This window comes from Lutra lutra, chromosome 16, assembly GCF_902655055.1.
Source record: "Lutra lutra chromosome 16, mLutLut1.2, whole genome shotgun sequence".
NCBI classification, from domain to species: domain Eukaryota; kingdom Metazoa; phylum Chordata; class Mammalia; order Carnivora; family Mustelidae; genus Lutra; species Lutra lutra.
The window spans coordinates 19,839,049-19,854,052 of record NC_062293.1 but is presented as its reverse complement, the minus strand read 5'-3'; the positions used below and the strand labels follow the sequence as shown (position 1 = coordinate 19,854,052).

Sequence of the window (15,004 nt, the reverse complement as noted above, 5' to 3'; positions counted from 1 at the left end):
TGGCGAGGATGTGGAGAACTTAGAACCTTATGCACTGCGGGTGGGAAAGCAAAATAGTGCTGCCACTATAGAAAATGGTGCAGCAATTCCTCAAAAACGTAGACATAGAATCACCATATCATCCAGCAATTCTGCTCTTGGGTGTCTACTCAGAATAATGAACAACTGAAAGCAGGGACTCAAACTTATTTGCACAACCATGTTCATGGCAGAATTATTCACAATAGCCAATAGGTGGAAGCAACCCTGGGGCTTCTACATTCATCTACAGATAAATGGATGAACACAAAACGTGGTATATACATGCGATGGAATATTATACATCCTTAAAAAAGGAATGAAATTCTGACACTGCTACAACACGAAGTTACCCCGAGAACGTTATGCTAAGTGAAATAAGCTAGACACGAAATGGCAAATACTATAAAATACCACTTATAAAAGATGCCTGGTCAAAATCACAGAGACAGAAAGTAGGCTGTTGATGGGAATGAGGATGGAGAGTTACTATTTAATGGTACAGGGTTTCAGTTTGGGAGGGTGACAAAGTTCTGGGGATGAAGGACAGTGACGGTGGCAGAACAGTCGTTATGCCACAGAACTGTACACTTGAAGATGATTAAAATAAATTTTGTGTTAGGTATATTTAACTTAAAAATAGACATTGAAAAAAGACTGGCTTGAATCCAACCCCTCTGTCCAAAAGAGCCACCAGCCGACTCACCTACCCGCGACGCCCAGCTGACTGGGTCCTCCTGGACCGCCCCTCCCCACCCCCACACCCGGGTCACTGCCCCCGCAGCCCCAGCGAGTCTCACCGCGCAGGCGCGGAGCTGGGGTGGGCAAGCAGAAGGGGGCGTGGCCTCACACTGCGCCTGTGCCGAGTTCCAGCTGTAAGTGCTGTGGGGGAAATGATGTCCCCTTTGGGCTCCCCGGCCCGGCGGCAGCAGGGAGGCCTGCACTGCACACGCGCAGACCGAGCAGTCGCGTCAAAAGACGAAGAGAGCGCGCGCTCCGCACGTCCCGCGAGCCCGGCTGCCAGGCGTTCGTCTCCGCCGTGACTCCCGCGGGGCAGGGCTGGCGCGCCCACGTCTGAAGAGCCATGCCCCGGGAGATCATCACTTTGCAGCTGGGCCAGTGCGGCAACCAGAGTGAGCGAGCGAGCACCGGGACCCTCCAGTTTCCGGTTTTGCCCCTTCGGGTCCTTCCCAGTGCTTGGCATCCTCCAGTCCCCCTTTCCCTGCCATGAACCCCGTGCCCTATTGCGCATGACAAACACGCCCCAGCTGGAGAGCCGCACCTGGGCTGTGACAGCTCCCAGACCAGGTGTCTTGGGTGCAGCCTCTGAGTGTGACAGCCTCTGAGCCTGACTCTGGGCGCCTGAGGCCTTACGACTAGTGACGCAGGCATCTCTCCCCATCCCCCAGTTGGGTTCGAGTTCTGGAAACAGCTGTGCGCCGAGCATGGTATCAGCCCCGAGGGCATCGTGGAGGAGTTCGCCACCGAGGGCACTGACCGCAAGGACGTCTTCTTCTACCAGGTGCCCCCAGCGACATGGCCAGGGGGTCTGAGGGAAGGGCAGGGGCCTGGTACCGGGAGACCCGCTGGGCAGAGGAACCAGGGCGGGAGGCTTGAGGAGGGAGGGCAGGCAGGAGCCAGAGCTGGGAGGATGGAGGGCTGGGCCTTAGCTGATTGTGCCCCCTTGCTGGATGCCCCTTGGCAGGCAGACGATGAGCACTACATCCCCAGGGCGGTGCTGCTGGACCTGGAGCCCCGGGTGATCCACTCCATCCTCAACTCCCCCTATGCGAAGCTCTACAACCCAGAGAACATCTACCTGTCGGAGCATGGAGGAGGAGCTGGCAACAACTGGGCCAGTGGATTCTCGCAGGTATCCTGGTGACCATCCCCTAAACCCCCGATGTTCCCTCCCCAGGGCAAGGCAGGCTCAGGCTTCCTGGGGATTTGACTAGACCAGACTGACAATAAATAAGAGACAACGGAGTAACCTGACAAGAGGGACAGCCAGGGAAAGGTTTAGGCAGATGCAAGTCATTTGCAAAGTAGCTTTTTTGGGGTTGAGGGTCATGGCCGAGACTCTGCTTGAGGGTGGCAGTGGTGTCCCAGGGTAGAGTTCTTGGTGCTGAAAAGAGATACTCCCCAGAACCCTCATCCTCACCCTTCCTCTCATGTCTTTCTCTACAGGGTGAGAAAATCCATGAAGACATTTTTGACATCATAGACCGAGAAGCAGATGGAAGTGACAGCTTAGAGGTGAGGCTCCGCCCCTGCTGAATGGAAAACAAGGCTGAAAAGTGCTGGGAAAGGCCAGGGTGTTCCTGAACAGGTGGTGTGATGGGGGCAATTCTATTAAAAACTAATCTTTTGAGTATCCTATGTGAGGTATTGAGGTAAATAAGGTACAGTACTTGTCCTCAAGGAGATCCTCATCTGGATGGCATCAGCTCCTTAGGCATGAGTCTTCCTTCCCAAGGAGTGTCAGCCTGGATAGACACAGAAGAAGCCTTGAGACATGAGTATGTTGGGAGTGGGGAATGAGACAAGCCTGGAGCCTCTGCCCCACATCCCTGGAGACTGCCTCTCCATCCCTTCCCATGCAGGGCTTTGTGCTGTGTCACTCCATTGCTGGGGGGACGGGTTCTGGCCTGGGATCCTACCTTCTCGAACGACTGAATGACAGGTAAGCCTGTGTTGGGGGACAGGGCATTAGCCCTGGTTCTACGGGTAGGGTCTTTCCTTTTTATTAATTTTTTTCTCTTGGACTGGAAGGTCTGGCACTCTCACTTTGAGTCATTGGTAGGAACGGAGCCTGACCATCCAGGGAATGTCTTGGAAGCAAGAACTCCCAGGAAGGGGTTTGCCTAGGGAGAAGAGGGACCTTAAGGGTTTGATGGGTTTGATGCTTTAGGTTTATTCTTTTTGGCTCCTGGGCTCTGACCACTCAATTCTGCCCTTGCCCCCCTTTTGTACCAAGGGCTTGGTGGCACTTGGAAAGGAATGGTCGTGTAAGCTCTAGAGAAGACCAAGATGGGCAGTGATGGGAGTCCTTCCAGTTCACTGTGTCACATTCCCCTTTCCCTCTTTGCCCCCAGGTACCCCAAGAAGCTGGTGCAAACGTATTCAGTGTTTCCCAACCAGGATGAGATGAGCGATGTGGTGGTCCAGCCCTACAACTCACTGCTCACACTCAAGAGGTTGACCCAGAACGCAGATTGTGTGGTGAGCACTGGAAAAGGGAGTGGGGGGCTCTGGACCACCTCTTCAAACCTGTGAGACACGGACACCCTGCCCTTCCCAAGTCCCTACCTAGAGAACAGATGACCAACAAAGCCATTCCCAGTGGCCCAAATTATGAAACGAGTTGACTCCAAGTTGGTTATAGTCCCTTTAGGCAGCAGGACTCTCAAGAACATGTATACTGCCTGATATATGTCCCCATTTAGCCTGTTTAATGCCTACTCATGCTTAAATTCTCAGCCCAAGGGTCACTTTTGGAGTCAGACTTCCCCTGACCACCCATTCAAGATCAAATTCCTTTGTGCATATTTCAGGCTGTAACTATACTTTTCTGTGAGGAGGACAGACCATGCCTGTTTTATCCCCCATGGTATCTACAGAGCCAGGCACGTGCATGGCACGTGGGGATAATCACATTTGTTTACTGGATGATAGAAAAGTGTCTGGTGATGCCCCTGAGACAGTAGTTTCCTTTTTTATGTCAACACACCTACGCCCTGGTTTTGGAGTTTAGAGGGGGCTAAGCTAATAACTTTTTTTTTAAAGATTTTATTTATTGATTTGACAGAGAGAGATCACAAGTAGGCAGAGAGGTAGGCAGAGAGAGAGGGGAGAAGCGGGCTCCCTACTGAGCAGAGAGCCTGATGTGGGGCTTGATCCCAGGACCCTGAGATCATGACCTGAGCCGAAGGCAGAGGCTTAACCCACTGAGCCATCCAGACGCCCTGCTAAGCTAATAACTTATCTCCCTGCCCCCTTTCTCCTCAAAAAGGTGCCGTGACCCTCTTCTGTCCTCCCCAGGTGGTGTTGGACAACACAGCCCTGAACCGGATCGCCACAGACCGCCTGCACATCCAGAACCCATCCTTCTCCCAGATCAATCAGCTGGTGAGCCCCCACTCCTGGACTCTCTGGGCCGGAACCCCTCCTTGCTGGGGTCTGCCTTGGGAAGGGAACCCCCATCCCTCCATGGGGCCAAGGCCCACGGCACACACTCCTGTCCCCAGGTGTCCACCATCATGTCAGCCAGCACCACTACCCTGCGCTACCCCGGCTACATGAACAACGACCTCATCGGCCTCATCGCCTCGCTCATTCCCACTCCTCGACTCCATTTCCTCATGACGGGTTACACCCCGCTTACCACGGACCAGTCGGTAGGAGCAGTCGCGGCAGGCCCTGCCCTCGCCTTTCTGTCCCCCTGCTGCCCCAGGAGCTGCCCCTTGCGGCCCCCAGAGGCTCTGTGCTCCAGGACCGGCATAGACCATCCAACTCCACGCTGACCCGCTCTCTTCTCCCCTGTGCCTCTGGCTCCCTCCCCGCAGGGCCCGGGCTCTGTGGGGTCTGCGAATGCTGCCGCACAGGGCCATGACCTGGCCGAGCTGAGGAGGACTCAGTCCCACAGCAGAGGCTCAGTGTAGACCTGGATCTCGAGACCCTTCCCCAAGAAACCACACTAGCCCGAGTCAGACAGGGCTGAGGTACTGGACGGCGGCCTGAGTGCGGGCCCGGGCCCTGTGGCCCACTGTCCCCTCAGGTGGCCAGCGTGAGGAAGACCACGGTCCTGGATGTCATGAGGCGGCTGCTGCAGCCCAAGAACGTGATGGTGTCCACGGGCCGGGATCGCCAGACCAATCACTGCTACATTGCCATCCTCAACATCATCCAGGGGGAGGTGGACCCCACCCAGGTAGGTGAGGCCCCTTCATGCCACCCCCGGGCCCCGCAGGGGTAGAGGAGAGGCTACCACCACCACTGCTGTGTGCACCCCTCCCCCCAGGTCCACAAGAGTCTGCAGAGGATCCGGGAACGGAAGCTGGCCAACTTCATCCCCTGGGGCCCTGCCAGCATCCAGGTGGCCCTGTCAAGGAAGTCTCCCTACCTGCCTTCGGCCCACCGGGTCAGTGGGCTCATGATGGCCAACCACACCAGCATCTCCTCGGTGAGCCTAATCTCCTGGGCTTCACTGACCAGTCTGTTCCACTAGCCACTCTTATCATTCTGCCCCATTCCATTCCAGCCCCTTATCTTGCACGGGTTCCCATCCTGGAGATTTCTATCTCTTTCAGCTCTTTGAAAGTTCCTGCCAGCAGTATGACAAGCTGCGGAAACGGGAGGCCTTCCTGGAGCAGTTCCGCAAGGAGGACATCTTCAAGGAGAACTTCGACGAGCTGGACACGTCCAGGGAGGTGGTGCAGGAACTCATCGACGAGTACCACGCAGCCACGCGGCCAGACTACATCTCCTGGGGCACTCAGGAGCAGTGACTTCCTTGCCACCACTTCCCTTGGACAGTAAGCACAGTCCCCATAATACCTGGTCCCTGTGACATGGATTCCTCTCAGCTAAAACCTTTCTAGAATCATCTCCATCCCAGGCGCTGGTCCTCCTTCCTCCCTTCTCTGCCCTGACCCTTGATATGCTTGTTATCTCTAATAAAGTGATAAAGCTTTGTTGTGCATATAGTCAGAGTGTGAATATGGGGGGATGACCCACGTTCCCTCCCAGTTCCCAGGCGTGTGTCCTTTACCTGCTGTAGCTTCTTACCACTAATCCGGGTGTCAATGTGGTCACTGTTTCCATTGGCATACCTTGCCTAGAACCAGGCCACTCTTCCTGAGTCAGCCCTGAGGATTACTGAGGTCTGCCCTGTCCTTGGTGCCTGAGCTTCTGCCCCCCGGGGTGGATCAGTACTGCCCCAGACTCTTCCACTCAGGGAGTAGGCTGTGGGGGCTAGTGAAGGAGGGCCTGCAGCATACTGAGCAGGTCAGGAAACCTGGGACTCTGGATTCCCAACGCCCAAGGCTATCAGATCCCTAGGAACGCAACCCAATTCAACCTAGCTTGATAAAGCAGGAACAGAACTCAGGAGTAGGGCTGAGCCCATCCTGATAAGGCGTTTATCTGTGCCAGAGAAGCTCTTGGGTCTGATCCTGTCCCAAGCTTCTCTCCATTCCAGACCCAAAGCAGTAGGCACACCGACATGGACCCAACGAGGGCCCAGATGCTGGACACCAGGGTAGGAACTGGGTAGTGCCAGTCTTGATGACTCACTGCCTTCCGGCCTCAGGGATGCCAGGAGGCCACCCCTGTGCTGCTCAATGGAGAAGTGAGTGTGAGTAATTGCCAGCTTCCCAAACTGCCCTGTTGCCTGCCCCACCCAGCACCCTGTGGCAGCCTGCTGGCTAGGAGGAGGTTAAATCCAGAAGGTCAAGGAGGGTGGAGCTCTGTGGTGTCCAGACTCCCCTCAGTGCTGGTAAAAGCTCAGAGTGTGGGCGTCCCCAGGGGTGGAGCGCTGAGTTATGGGGCTCTAACTGGTCCCACCGACAACACTCCCACAGGAAGGGTTTGTGTAAATAAGGATTTTTTTTCGCTTCTCTTCTACAAATAAATTAAGAAACAAACTAGAAAATCATCGGCACCCATTACAGCCCTTGGGTGTGGGGTGTGCCCTGTCCCTGCAGGGCCAAAAGGGTCCATGGTTCCCTCAAATCTCAGAGCAGTCCAGGTCCAGGCTGGAGGCAGAAGGGAGGTCGTGACCTCTTGGCAGGCTCAGTCCTGCAGCTGCCCCAAACAGCCAGACTGTCCCTGGGGCTCGTCCAGGCCCGGGTGCTGGCTGGGAGGGGAGGTGTCTGGCAGGTCTTGGCATGGAGGAGAAGGGCTGCTGCAAGGCCTCTCAGGGGAGGGATTGGGCAAGTAGGCATTCACCAGCTGCATGATCTCTTCCACCTAAGAGAGGGCAGAGGTCAAAGGGCGGTAGGGGTCACTGGGTTCTCCTTTGTCTCATCCTTTGCCCAGGCTCCTCACCAGGGCCTTCTGAGAGCTGCCCCCCTCCCCGCAACCTTTCCCTCCTCACCACCACGCTCTCCCTCACTCACTATGTGCCAGTCACACTTGTGTCTTTCTGCTTCTCTAAATGCTGTTGTCCTCTCAGAGCCTTTCCACCTGTGATATCCTCTACCTGGGATGCTGTTTCCCCAGATCTTCCTGTGGCTAGCCTAAATGTCACTTCCAGTATCCCTTCCTGACTGTCCTACCTAATGCTATGACCCCTTCCAGTCACTTCGTGTCACACCACCCTTCCCTTGGTAGCATCTATTACTGTCTTAGATAGTTTCTGATTCCTTATTTAGTGTCTGACCTCCTGCCCTAATGTAAGTGCCTTGAGCTTATCTTTGATCACTGCTGGATCCCCAGTGACTAGACCTGTACCTGGCTCAGCATTAATAAAATGTTTAACATCCTTTCCCTTCCTTCCTCCTTCCACACCCTCTTCCCACTCACCTGGGGACTCTGCAGGACGAGCTGGCTCTCTCCCACCCTCAGTGCTAGGGTGTGGGGGCCCATTAGCTGGCAGGCGGCCACGTGGCCATAGCTGACACTGTGGATGGGCTCTGTCTCACCCGGCCGGGAGAAGGACATGGCCTTGGCTCCCAAGCCCAGGCATAGCTTCTGTGGAGTGCCCCCACCAGGCTCCTAGGGACAGATGGGTAGAGTCAGGGTGGACGTAGGGGACCCTGCTGCATTATTTTTGGTGTGGGGAGACAGCTGTGAGCAGGAGTGTCCCGGTCCCCTCTGTGATTCACACGGCATGTGTGGAAGGGCTGACGCCTCTGGAGAGGGGAGAGCCCAAGGGCCAGTGACTCCTGGGGTTTGAGAGGGTCAGCTGTGCTGGGTGTGGGGGGTGAGATGACCCACAGTGGGGCCTGTGGCTCTGGGGCAGAGGTGTAGGGCTTGGGCCGCCAGAGTCCCCTCTCCCTTCTCCCCCTCACCGTGCTCAGCTCCAGAACGTCATACCGAGCAGCGCCGAACCCTGGACACTGCGCCGCCAGGGCCAGGTAGGCAGCCATGGCCTCAGCTCGGCCCATGCCCCGTAGCCGCTTCCAGCTGCCCAGCACAGCAGCCGCCGTGCCCGCGCCACCTCCTCCCTCGCGGGCTGCGCTTCCCGCCGGGCCGCCTGCCCCGCCGCCGCGCCGGGTCCGCTCAGCCCGCCTCTTGGCCAGGCCCGGGCTCCAGATCGCCCCGGCCAGCAGGGCGGCGGAGGGGGGAGGCCGGGGGACGGGGCGGGGAGGGTCGTCCCGCGGCGGGGCGGAGGGCGGCAGCAGGCGATCCAGGCGCGGCAGGGGCGCCCTCGGGGAGAAGTCTCGGTGCAGGCTCTGCAGACGCAGCGCCGCCAGGGCGCGCAGCGTGTCGTCGGGCGGGGGCGGCCGGCCGCGCAGTAGCAGAGCGTGAGCCTAGGAGGAGGCACCGGGTGTCAGTGCGGGAGTGGCGGCGAGCACACCTGGGGGTGCAAAGTCTGACGTCTGAGTTCGAGTAAAGCCTCCCGCGAGGTTGCCATAACGGTTAAATGTGACGGCCCGGAATGCGAGGGGTCCAGGCTGGGGGGGGGGGTGTCTTTTGGGGGGGGCAGTGAACGCTGGAGATGCTCACCTGCTCAAAGAGGAAAGGCAGTTCGTGACCGTCTGGGGACAGCCCCTCAGGGTGCAGGGGCCCGTGAAGACGCAGACACAGTCTCCAACCATTGTCCGGGGAGTCGTCCAGCCCGGCTTCCTCCACCGCCAAACTGCAGAAGAAAGGAGGACTCGATGCCACGCAGAAGAGAGACCCCCTCCAAGGCGTCGGCCGCGGCAGGCGGGGGTGGGGGGCGGGGCCATGCTGGGGGCGGGGCCAGACGTTTGGGACGCCAGGAAATCTCACAGCGAACCGCCCGCGGTCAGGGCCCCTCGGTGCAGATGGGTTACCGGAGAGCGGGGCTGGGGCTGGACATTTACTTCTCAAACCTGGTGAGCACGTCGGCCACGAGAGTACCCCCGGCCAGGGCTCGCTCCTGGGCCCCTCGCTGCTCATACAGCGCGAAAGCGTTGCGGCTCCGGGCCAAGCCCAGCCGTCCCACCAGCTCTCGAGCAACCTGGAGGGGAGGAGGCATGAGGGGGAAATCAGACCGCGCTGGGGTCTTGCCAGCTGGCGAACTCTTTCAGGTCTCCCGGTCCCGCCACACACACGCCTTACGCAAATTATGGATCTTAGACGTGGGCAAACCTAGGGCCCAGGCACCAGGACGGCCGGGCATGGGAAGCTGGGAGGACGGGTTGAGGTTTCAGGGGTCTTTTCTGGCCGTACCTCGCCCGCCGTGGTGTGGGAGTCTATGGCCACAGGACAGGCACCAGCCCCGGGACAGTGCACGGTGCATAAGAGCTCCTGCCGTTGGCTCAGCGCCGAAATCTCTGCCAGCGAAGGCACCAGCTCGCGGCCGCGCGTCCGGCCCAGCGCTTTCCTGATGAAGCGCGCATACTCCGCCAGTTCCGTGTCCGGGAGCGCCTGCTCTGTCCTGGGTTAGAGAAAACCCGAGGGTTAGTGCTCAGAGAGCTTTCCTTCTCCCCATCCCTCTCGCCTTCTTACTGTATCGTTTCTTTCCTCTCACGGATTCCCACCCCTCCAACTCTAAGTTGCTTGGACTTAACGACCCGCTCTCTACCCTTGGAGCACTGCGTGGAGCTCAATTACTTTCTAAGGCTCCTACAGCTCTCTCCTAACCGCGTCCTCCCGCTTGCCAAATTCTCTCCATGATCTTCTGCGCTGAAATCCAAAATCCAGCCCCATTCCGCTCTGCAACTTAGAAGCGCTGGCTAGACTGCCTCAGCCCAGAGGAAAAGCAGCCCTTAGCAATTCCTCTGCCTCAAGGGGGGCGCCTTTTGCAATCCTTCTGCCGGAAAGTGGGAATTGATCTCGTAATTCCCACAAAGACCCTGAGCATATTAGCAGCGGTCAAGTCTCTTCCTCTCTCTGGGTCTAAGTTCTCCAACCGCCAGTTTGGCAAGGCCTACCATTCTCTCCCGGGCCTGCAGCTCCCTTGCCTTGTCCTTACCCCAGCCCTCCCCTCTCACCTCTCCAGATGCCCCAGAAGGTGCCCGCGGACAGCTCCCCCCGGCCGGAAGGTGCAGCTCATACAGGTGAGGAGCTGCCAGTACCGAAGGGCCGCAGGGTCTTGGGTAGCTGGGGGCCCGGGAGGGCCTGCGGGGCCTGAGGTCTGCTTAGCCAGCTGCAGGAAGAGCTCGTCGCGGAGCGCGGGCAGGTCCCGGCAGGTTTGGAGCACACCCTGCATCAGGGGCCCGGGGCGCCGCGCCCCCTCCAGCGCCTGCAGCGCCAGGAACAGCCGAACCGCCTCCTCGCGCAAGGGTGCGTAGCCCGGACCTGCGGGAGGGTGGGGGCGGAGGGACGGTTTGGAGAAGGGACACAGAGCTGGGCCCTGAAAGGAAGGCATGAACCAGGGAAAGGTCAGAGGGAGTGTAAAGGGACAGGGGGTGGCAAGGAGGGGAGAGTACGAACGACAGGAAGAGTGAAGGGAAAGCAGTGGTCCCCACAGAGCCTCCCAGGCACCTCCCCCGGGGGAAGCCACTAGGGCTGCTCTCTGAGTTAGTGAGCTCCAGGGGTTGACTAAAGGACACAGGTTCAAACCCCAGATTCTGCAACTGGGCACTAAAAGCCCATCACCATGGGCCAGAAAGCAGGCTGGACTGGGAGTCAGAAAACAAGGGTTCTTCTCCCAGCTCCCCTTAATCTTCTACTTTTAGGACCTGGACTCTTACTATTCCTTTTAGGGAAGAGGTATAGCCAGATGAGGCCAGCCCATTCCCCACAGTACTGGCTTTTCCAGCAGTTGAAAACATAGTATGCCGGGGTCTAAAGAGCATAAAGAAAAATAGAGTGTAAAAACTCATGAAGGAATACCAGTAGTCAGAACGAGATCCACAGACAAGGTGGTCAAAGGGGGCATTTTTTCCTGTGCTGGCTTCCCTCTCCTCCACCCTAGGTATCAATCCAGCCAGCGTCCATTCTCAGCCCTTTGAAAAGTGAGGGGCTCAGCCCCCTTTGGACTTCTAAGTCCCTGTCAAGTGAGGCATTCAGATTCCCCATCCAAAGGACTGGAGCCATGCCACCACTCACCTGGGGCGCTGACCCCGTAGGGCAGGGGCAGGAGTGGAGCATACAAGGCCCCACTGGTGTGCCTCAGGATTGGATTCCGTCGGTAAATAAGGGCCACGGCTTCCGGGTCCCCACAACTCTCCTAGAATCAGGGAAGGAGTCACAAGGATGGAAAAAGGGGCTCCCCACAAACTCAGGAGGCTTCTGGGTCCACCACCCTTCTCTTTCTCCATGAAGTCCTCTCTGTCACACCTGAATGTCCCTCAGCAGCAGCTGGGTAGGGGTCTCCAGGGGCGCCTTGGAGGCGATCACTTCTCGCAGCGCCAGACCCCAGCGTTCCGCCTCTGCCTGGCGCGGGGAGCAAAGCCGGACGCTGTGCTTCCGGCCAGACACAGTGACTGACCACAGACCTGGGGAAAGAGAGGCCATGGAGGGCAATCAGGGCCGGACGGGGCGATAGCAGGGAGGTACAAGAGCCCCCTGTGAAGCCTCACCGGTCTCCTTGGGACGGCGCTCCGGGCCCGTCACCGAGCACAAGCTGGTGAGCACGAGGCTCCTGAGGCGCCGCGCCCCCTTCCCGCTGCTACTGAATTGGTCCAGAGAGTCCCGGGTGAGCACGAACCAGGCCCGGCGCGGGGGCAACCAGGGCCGAGCCCCTCCTCCGCGAGGCTCTCCGTACAGCCAACCTGGGGGGAGGGGAGGGAGAAAAAGGGGATGAGCAAGAGAAGACGTTATCCCCCCTGGAGGGTTGGGATTGGGACTTCCAGAGTGCTTGAGGTGGGTCCCCACCTTTCACGACGACGTCTGGGTCCTCCTCCGGCGGCCCCTTCTCCGGGATGAGGCTCCGCGTCTCCTCCCAGCTCTGCAGCCTGGGCCAGAGGGGAGGGAGGATTGGGCGAGGCTGTCGGTCCAGCACCCCGCCTCCAGGGGGCTCTTCAGTCGGGGCTCCCCAGACCGCGAGGGGAGCCTGCTCCGGGCCTGGACACCCCTCCCCCAGGCTGTGGGAACCGCTGGGCCGTTCTGACCTCGCACCAGAAATAGCCCAGACCCCCCCTTTCTCCCCGCGCCCCCAGTCGGACCGCCCCCCCGGGACCCCGGCCAAACCACAGCGTCCGGCGTAAGGCCTCTCCCTTATTGCACAACTGCGGGAGGGCAGACTGCGAGGATTGGGGTCCGGGAAACAGGCTTGGGGGGGGGCTTCATACCCTAAGACGCAGGGGCCGAGCTCACCTGTCTGAGACCTGCGCACTCCTCACCGGCTGAGTCAGCGTCACGTCCAGGGGGCCCTGGGGAAACAGGGAAGCAGCCCTCAGGATTAGAGCCGTCATCGCGGGATGCCGGTGGCTTCTGCCCCCAGGAAAGCGCTGCTCGGGGGAATTGAGGGATCAAGGAGCAGGGTCGTGATCATGGGAAAGAGCTGATGCCACGAGGAAGCCCCTTCTGCCAGTCTCTACAGAACAGCCCCAGCTAAGAAGTCAAGGCTCCCGCGTTGTCTCTGTTTCCCTTTGAAGATTTAAATCAGGGCGGGATACGCTGGAAAGAGCACTGTGCAGGGAGTCCCGTGGGGAGACCTGGATTCTAGTAACAGTCTGACCACTAACTCGAATCACTGGCTGTGGAACCTTCACAGATCCTCTCAAGTCTTTGGGCCCTAGCTTCCCCATCTTTGAAAAGGAAGAGGTCAGGAAACTCCTTTTTGTTGGAAGTCACCCCCTCCTCCTCATTTCCCCTTCATTGGCTGGCACACAGGCAGGTGGTGGGCACAGAGCTGGATGAAAGGAAGTGGGACTTTTTCAAGAACTTTCTTTCAAGGGCTTTCTCCAAGAACTTCTTATGCCCTCCCACAGACAGACCCTCCCCCTTTGCTGGGGCTCTGGAAGAGCACGCAGAAAAATGGCACACGCTCTCCAGGAGAGGTACAGTTCAGGATTTTGCCCTTCTACCTCCTGCCCTGGAACTTCAACAGGAGAGTGGGGCCTGAGAGAGGCCAAAATCCCGTCCAGGAGCCTGGTCAGGCAGGAACTGTGCCATCGTCCCATTGCGCCCAGACTGCTAAAGCCAGGAGGGGGAGGTGGGGGAGAGGGCAGGGACACCTGTCCCCAAGCTCGGGGGAGGGGAGTGGAGGTGGAGCATGAGGGAGGCAATGGCGTGGTTCACTGAGCCGTGGTTCACAGAACTGACCCAGCCCAGGCTGGAAGCTTGGGGACGCCTGGGTCCTGTGCCTTCCTGGGACGCAGACCCACCTTTCTTGGAGGGTCCAAGAGGAGTTCTTAGCCACACCGCCGCAGGGGCAGGTGCTGACCACTCTCTTAGTCCAACTCTCCTAATCGCAGTCCCCTGCTTCCCTCCCTCCACCCCCCTCTATATTTATCCGCCCTCCGCCTCCGCCAGGTGCTGGCGCCGGCCCCAGCGGCGCAGCCCGCCCCACCCGGGCACCGAGCCACCGGGCCTGCTGGGGACCCCTGAGCGGGGGATGGGAGCCTGACCCAAGCCATAGCACACGGGGGTCTGGTTGCCGGTGTGCAGGGGCCTCTGGAGGGGACCTCAGGGTATGGAGGTCTTCCAGACCAATCGAGCCTCAGTTTCCCCACGGGGAGAGTCCACAAAACCGAGGAGCCAAGTGTCCCTCACCATCCCCTCAGGGATTCCCCAGGAGCCTCACCAGGGAGGGCCGAGAGTTCTGTCTTGAGTGGCAGGGTAATGACGAGGGGTCCTCGAAGAGTTGTGGCCCCCAGCTCCCTCTCCGTGGGGTCCCTGCCACGGACCCCAATCTGAGGATGCCTTCTCCCCCTCTCCCAGGTCCCCGCGGCGGGAGCTCCGGCATCTGGCCCCAGCACTCAGCGCTCACGAACTGGGAGCGGAGCGGACCCAGGCGTCCGAGCCGCCCAGCCGGCCTCGCCACATTCCTCGGCGCTGGCGGAGGCGGAAGGAGACGGGATGGGACGCGGGCCCGGCGGGGAAGGGAGAGGCAGGGCCAGGTCGGGCCACGCGTGACGCCTCCCCTGCCTCAGGGCCCCTAGCAGGTGGACAGCGCCCAGCATGCGGCGCGAGGCCCACAGGCACATCCCGAGTAGGGCTGCTCCTTGAGCTCCCAGGGGCTCCTGGCCCCCCAGGCAAAAACCTCTCCTACGTCCCCGTCTGCCCAGAGCACGGCGTTTGGCTGGAGTCTGGAGCAGGATCAGACGTGACGGCCGCTTGTAGTGAGAGGGATTGAGACAAGGCTCCAAACCCCCAGGGACTTACCCTCCCGCCGCCCGCTGGACTCGGGGTCCGCAGCTCAAAGGTCTCCTCGTCCTCGTCCTCGTCCCCGTCCCCGCTAAGCTCGCCGTCCCCGTAGTCCCGGTGCAGAAGAGTAAAGCCTCGACGGCAGCAGAGGAGCCACCACAATCCCCCGGGGAGAGGCATCCGGGCGAGCAGCCGGGGGATGGGGGCGCGGGCAGCCGGGCCGAGCTGCGGGGGGTCGGAGAAACTGGCGGGGCTCCGACCCCAGCGGGGAAATGATGCGGCGGGAGGAGGGGAAGGGAGAGGGGGACTAGGAGGAGGCAGTGTCTGGCGCTGGGCTGCAAGGGGTCGCTTGCTAGAGCCTGCGGGGGGCTCGGTGTCTGGGCCCCCGGAGGGGGAGGGGGAAAGCGTCCAAGGCTGGGTGGGGGGGAGCAATGTCCGGAGCTGGGAAGTAGTGTCCGTTGTAGTGTCCAGCCCTGTGGGGGGCAGTGTCCGGTGCAATGTCCGAGGTGGGCAGTTGTCCAAGCTCCAGGGAGGGTCGTGTCCGGTAGGGTGTCCGGTGGCCGGGGCCCGGGCCGCGCGCGCTGCGCTCCCTGCAGCC

General features: G+C 59.7%; 2 protein-coding genes across 6 annotated transcripts; one reads left to right on the top strand and one right to left on the bottom strand.

The window, feature by feature from the left end:
• Positions 1–880: 880 nt before the first annotated feature.
• LOC125087362 (tubulin gamma-2 chain) lies at positions 881–5,719 on the top strand. Its single transcript, XM_047707603.1, has 11 exons — positions 881–1,151; positions 1,428–1,540; positions 1,724–1,891; positions 2,206–2,274; positions 2,622–2,701; positions 3,114–3,240; positions 4,060–4,146; positions 4,266–4,415; positions 4,796–4,948; positions 5,039–5,200; positions 5,328–5,719. The coding sequence occupies exons 1-11, from the start codon at positions 1,103–1,105 to the stop codon at positions 5,523–5,525; spliced, it is 1,356 nt and encodes a 451-aa protein (XP_047563559.1). The 5' UTR covers positions 881–1,102; the 3' UTR covers positions 5,526–5,719.
• Positions 5,720–6,605: 886 nt separating this feature from the next.
• Positions 6,606–14,999, bottom strand: PLEKHH3 (pleckstrin homology, MyTH4 and FERM domain containing H3). Of its 5 annotated transcripts, none has more exons than XM_047707597.1 (13): positions 14,425–14,999; positions 12,412–12,467; positions 11,971–12,050; positions 11,676–11,867; positions 11,434–11,591; positions 11,203–11,323; positions 10,143–10,449; positions 9,379–9,586; positions 9,030–9,166; positions 8,689–8,821; positions 8,031–8,492; positions 7,543–7,734; positions 6,606–6,987 (listed from the first exon to the last, which is right to left on the bottom strand). In XM_047707597.1, exons 1-13 carry the CDS (start codon positions 14,584–14,586, stop codon positions 6,811–6,813), a joined length of 2,385 nt encoding a protein of 794 aa, XP_047563553.1. In that variant the 5' UTR covers positions 14,587–14,999; the 3' UTR covers positions 6,606–6,810. The 5 variants fall into 5 exon arrangements, 3 of the variants coding, with proteins under 3 accessions (XP_047563553.1, XP_047563554.1, XP_047563552.1); XM_047707598.1 differs by having other exon boundaries at positions 9,039–9,166; XM_047707596.1 differs by lacking the exon at positions 14,425–14,999 and adding an exon at positions 13,844–14,361.
• Between the last annotated feature and the right edge of the window lie 5 nt (positions 15,000–15,004).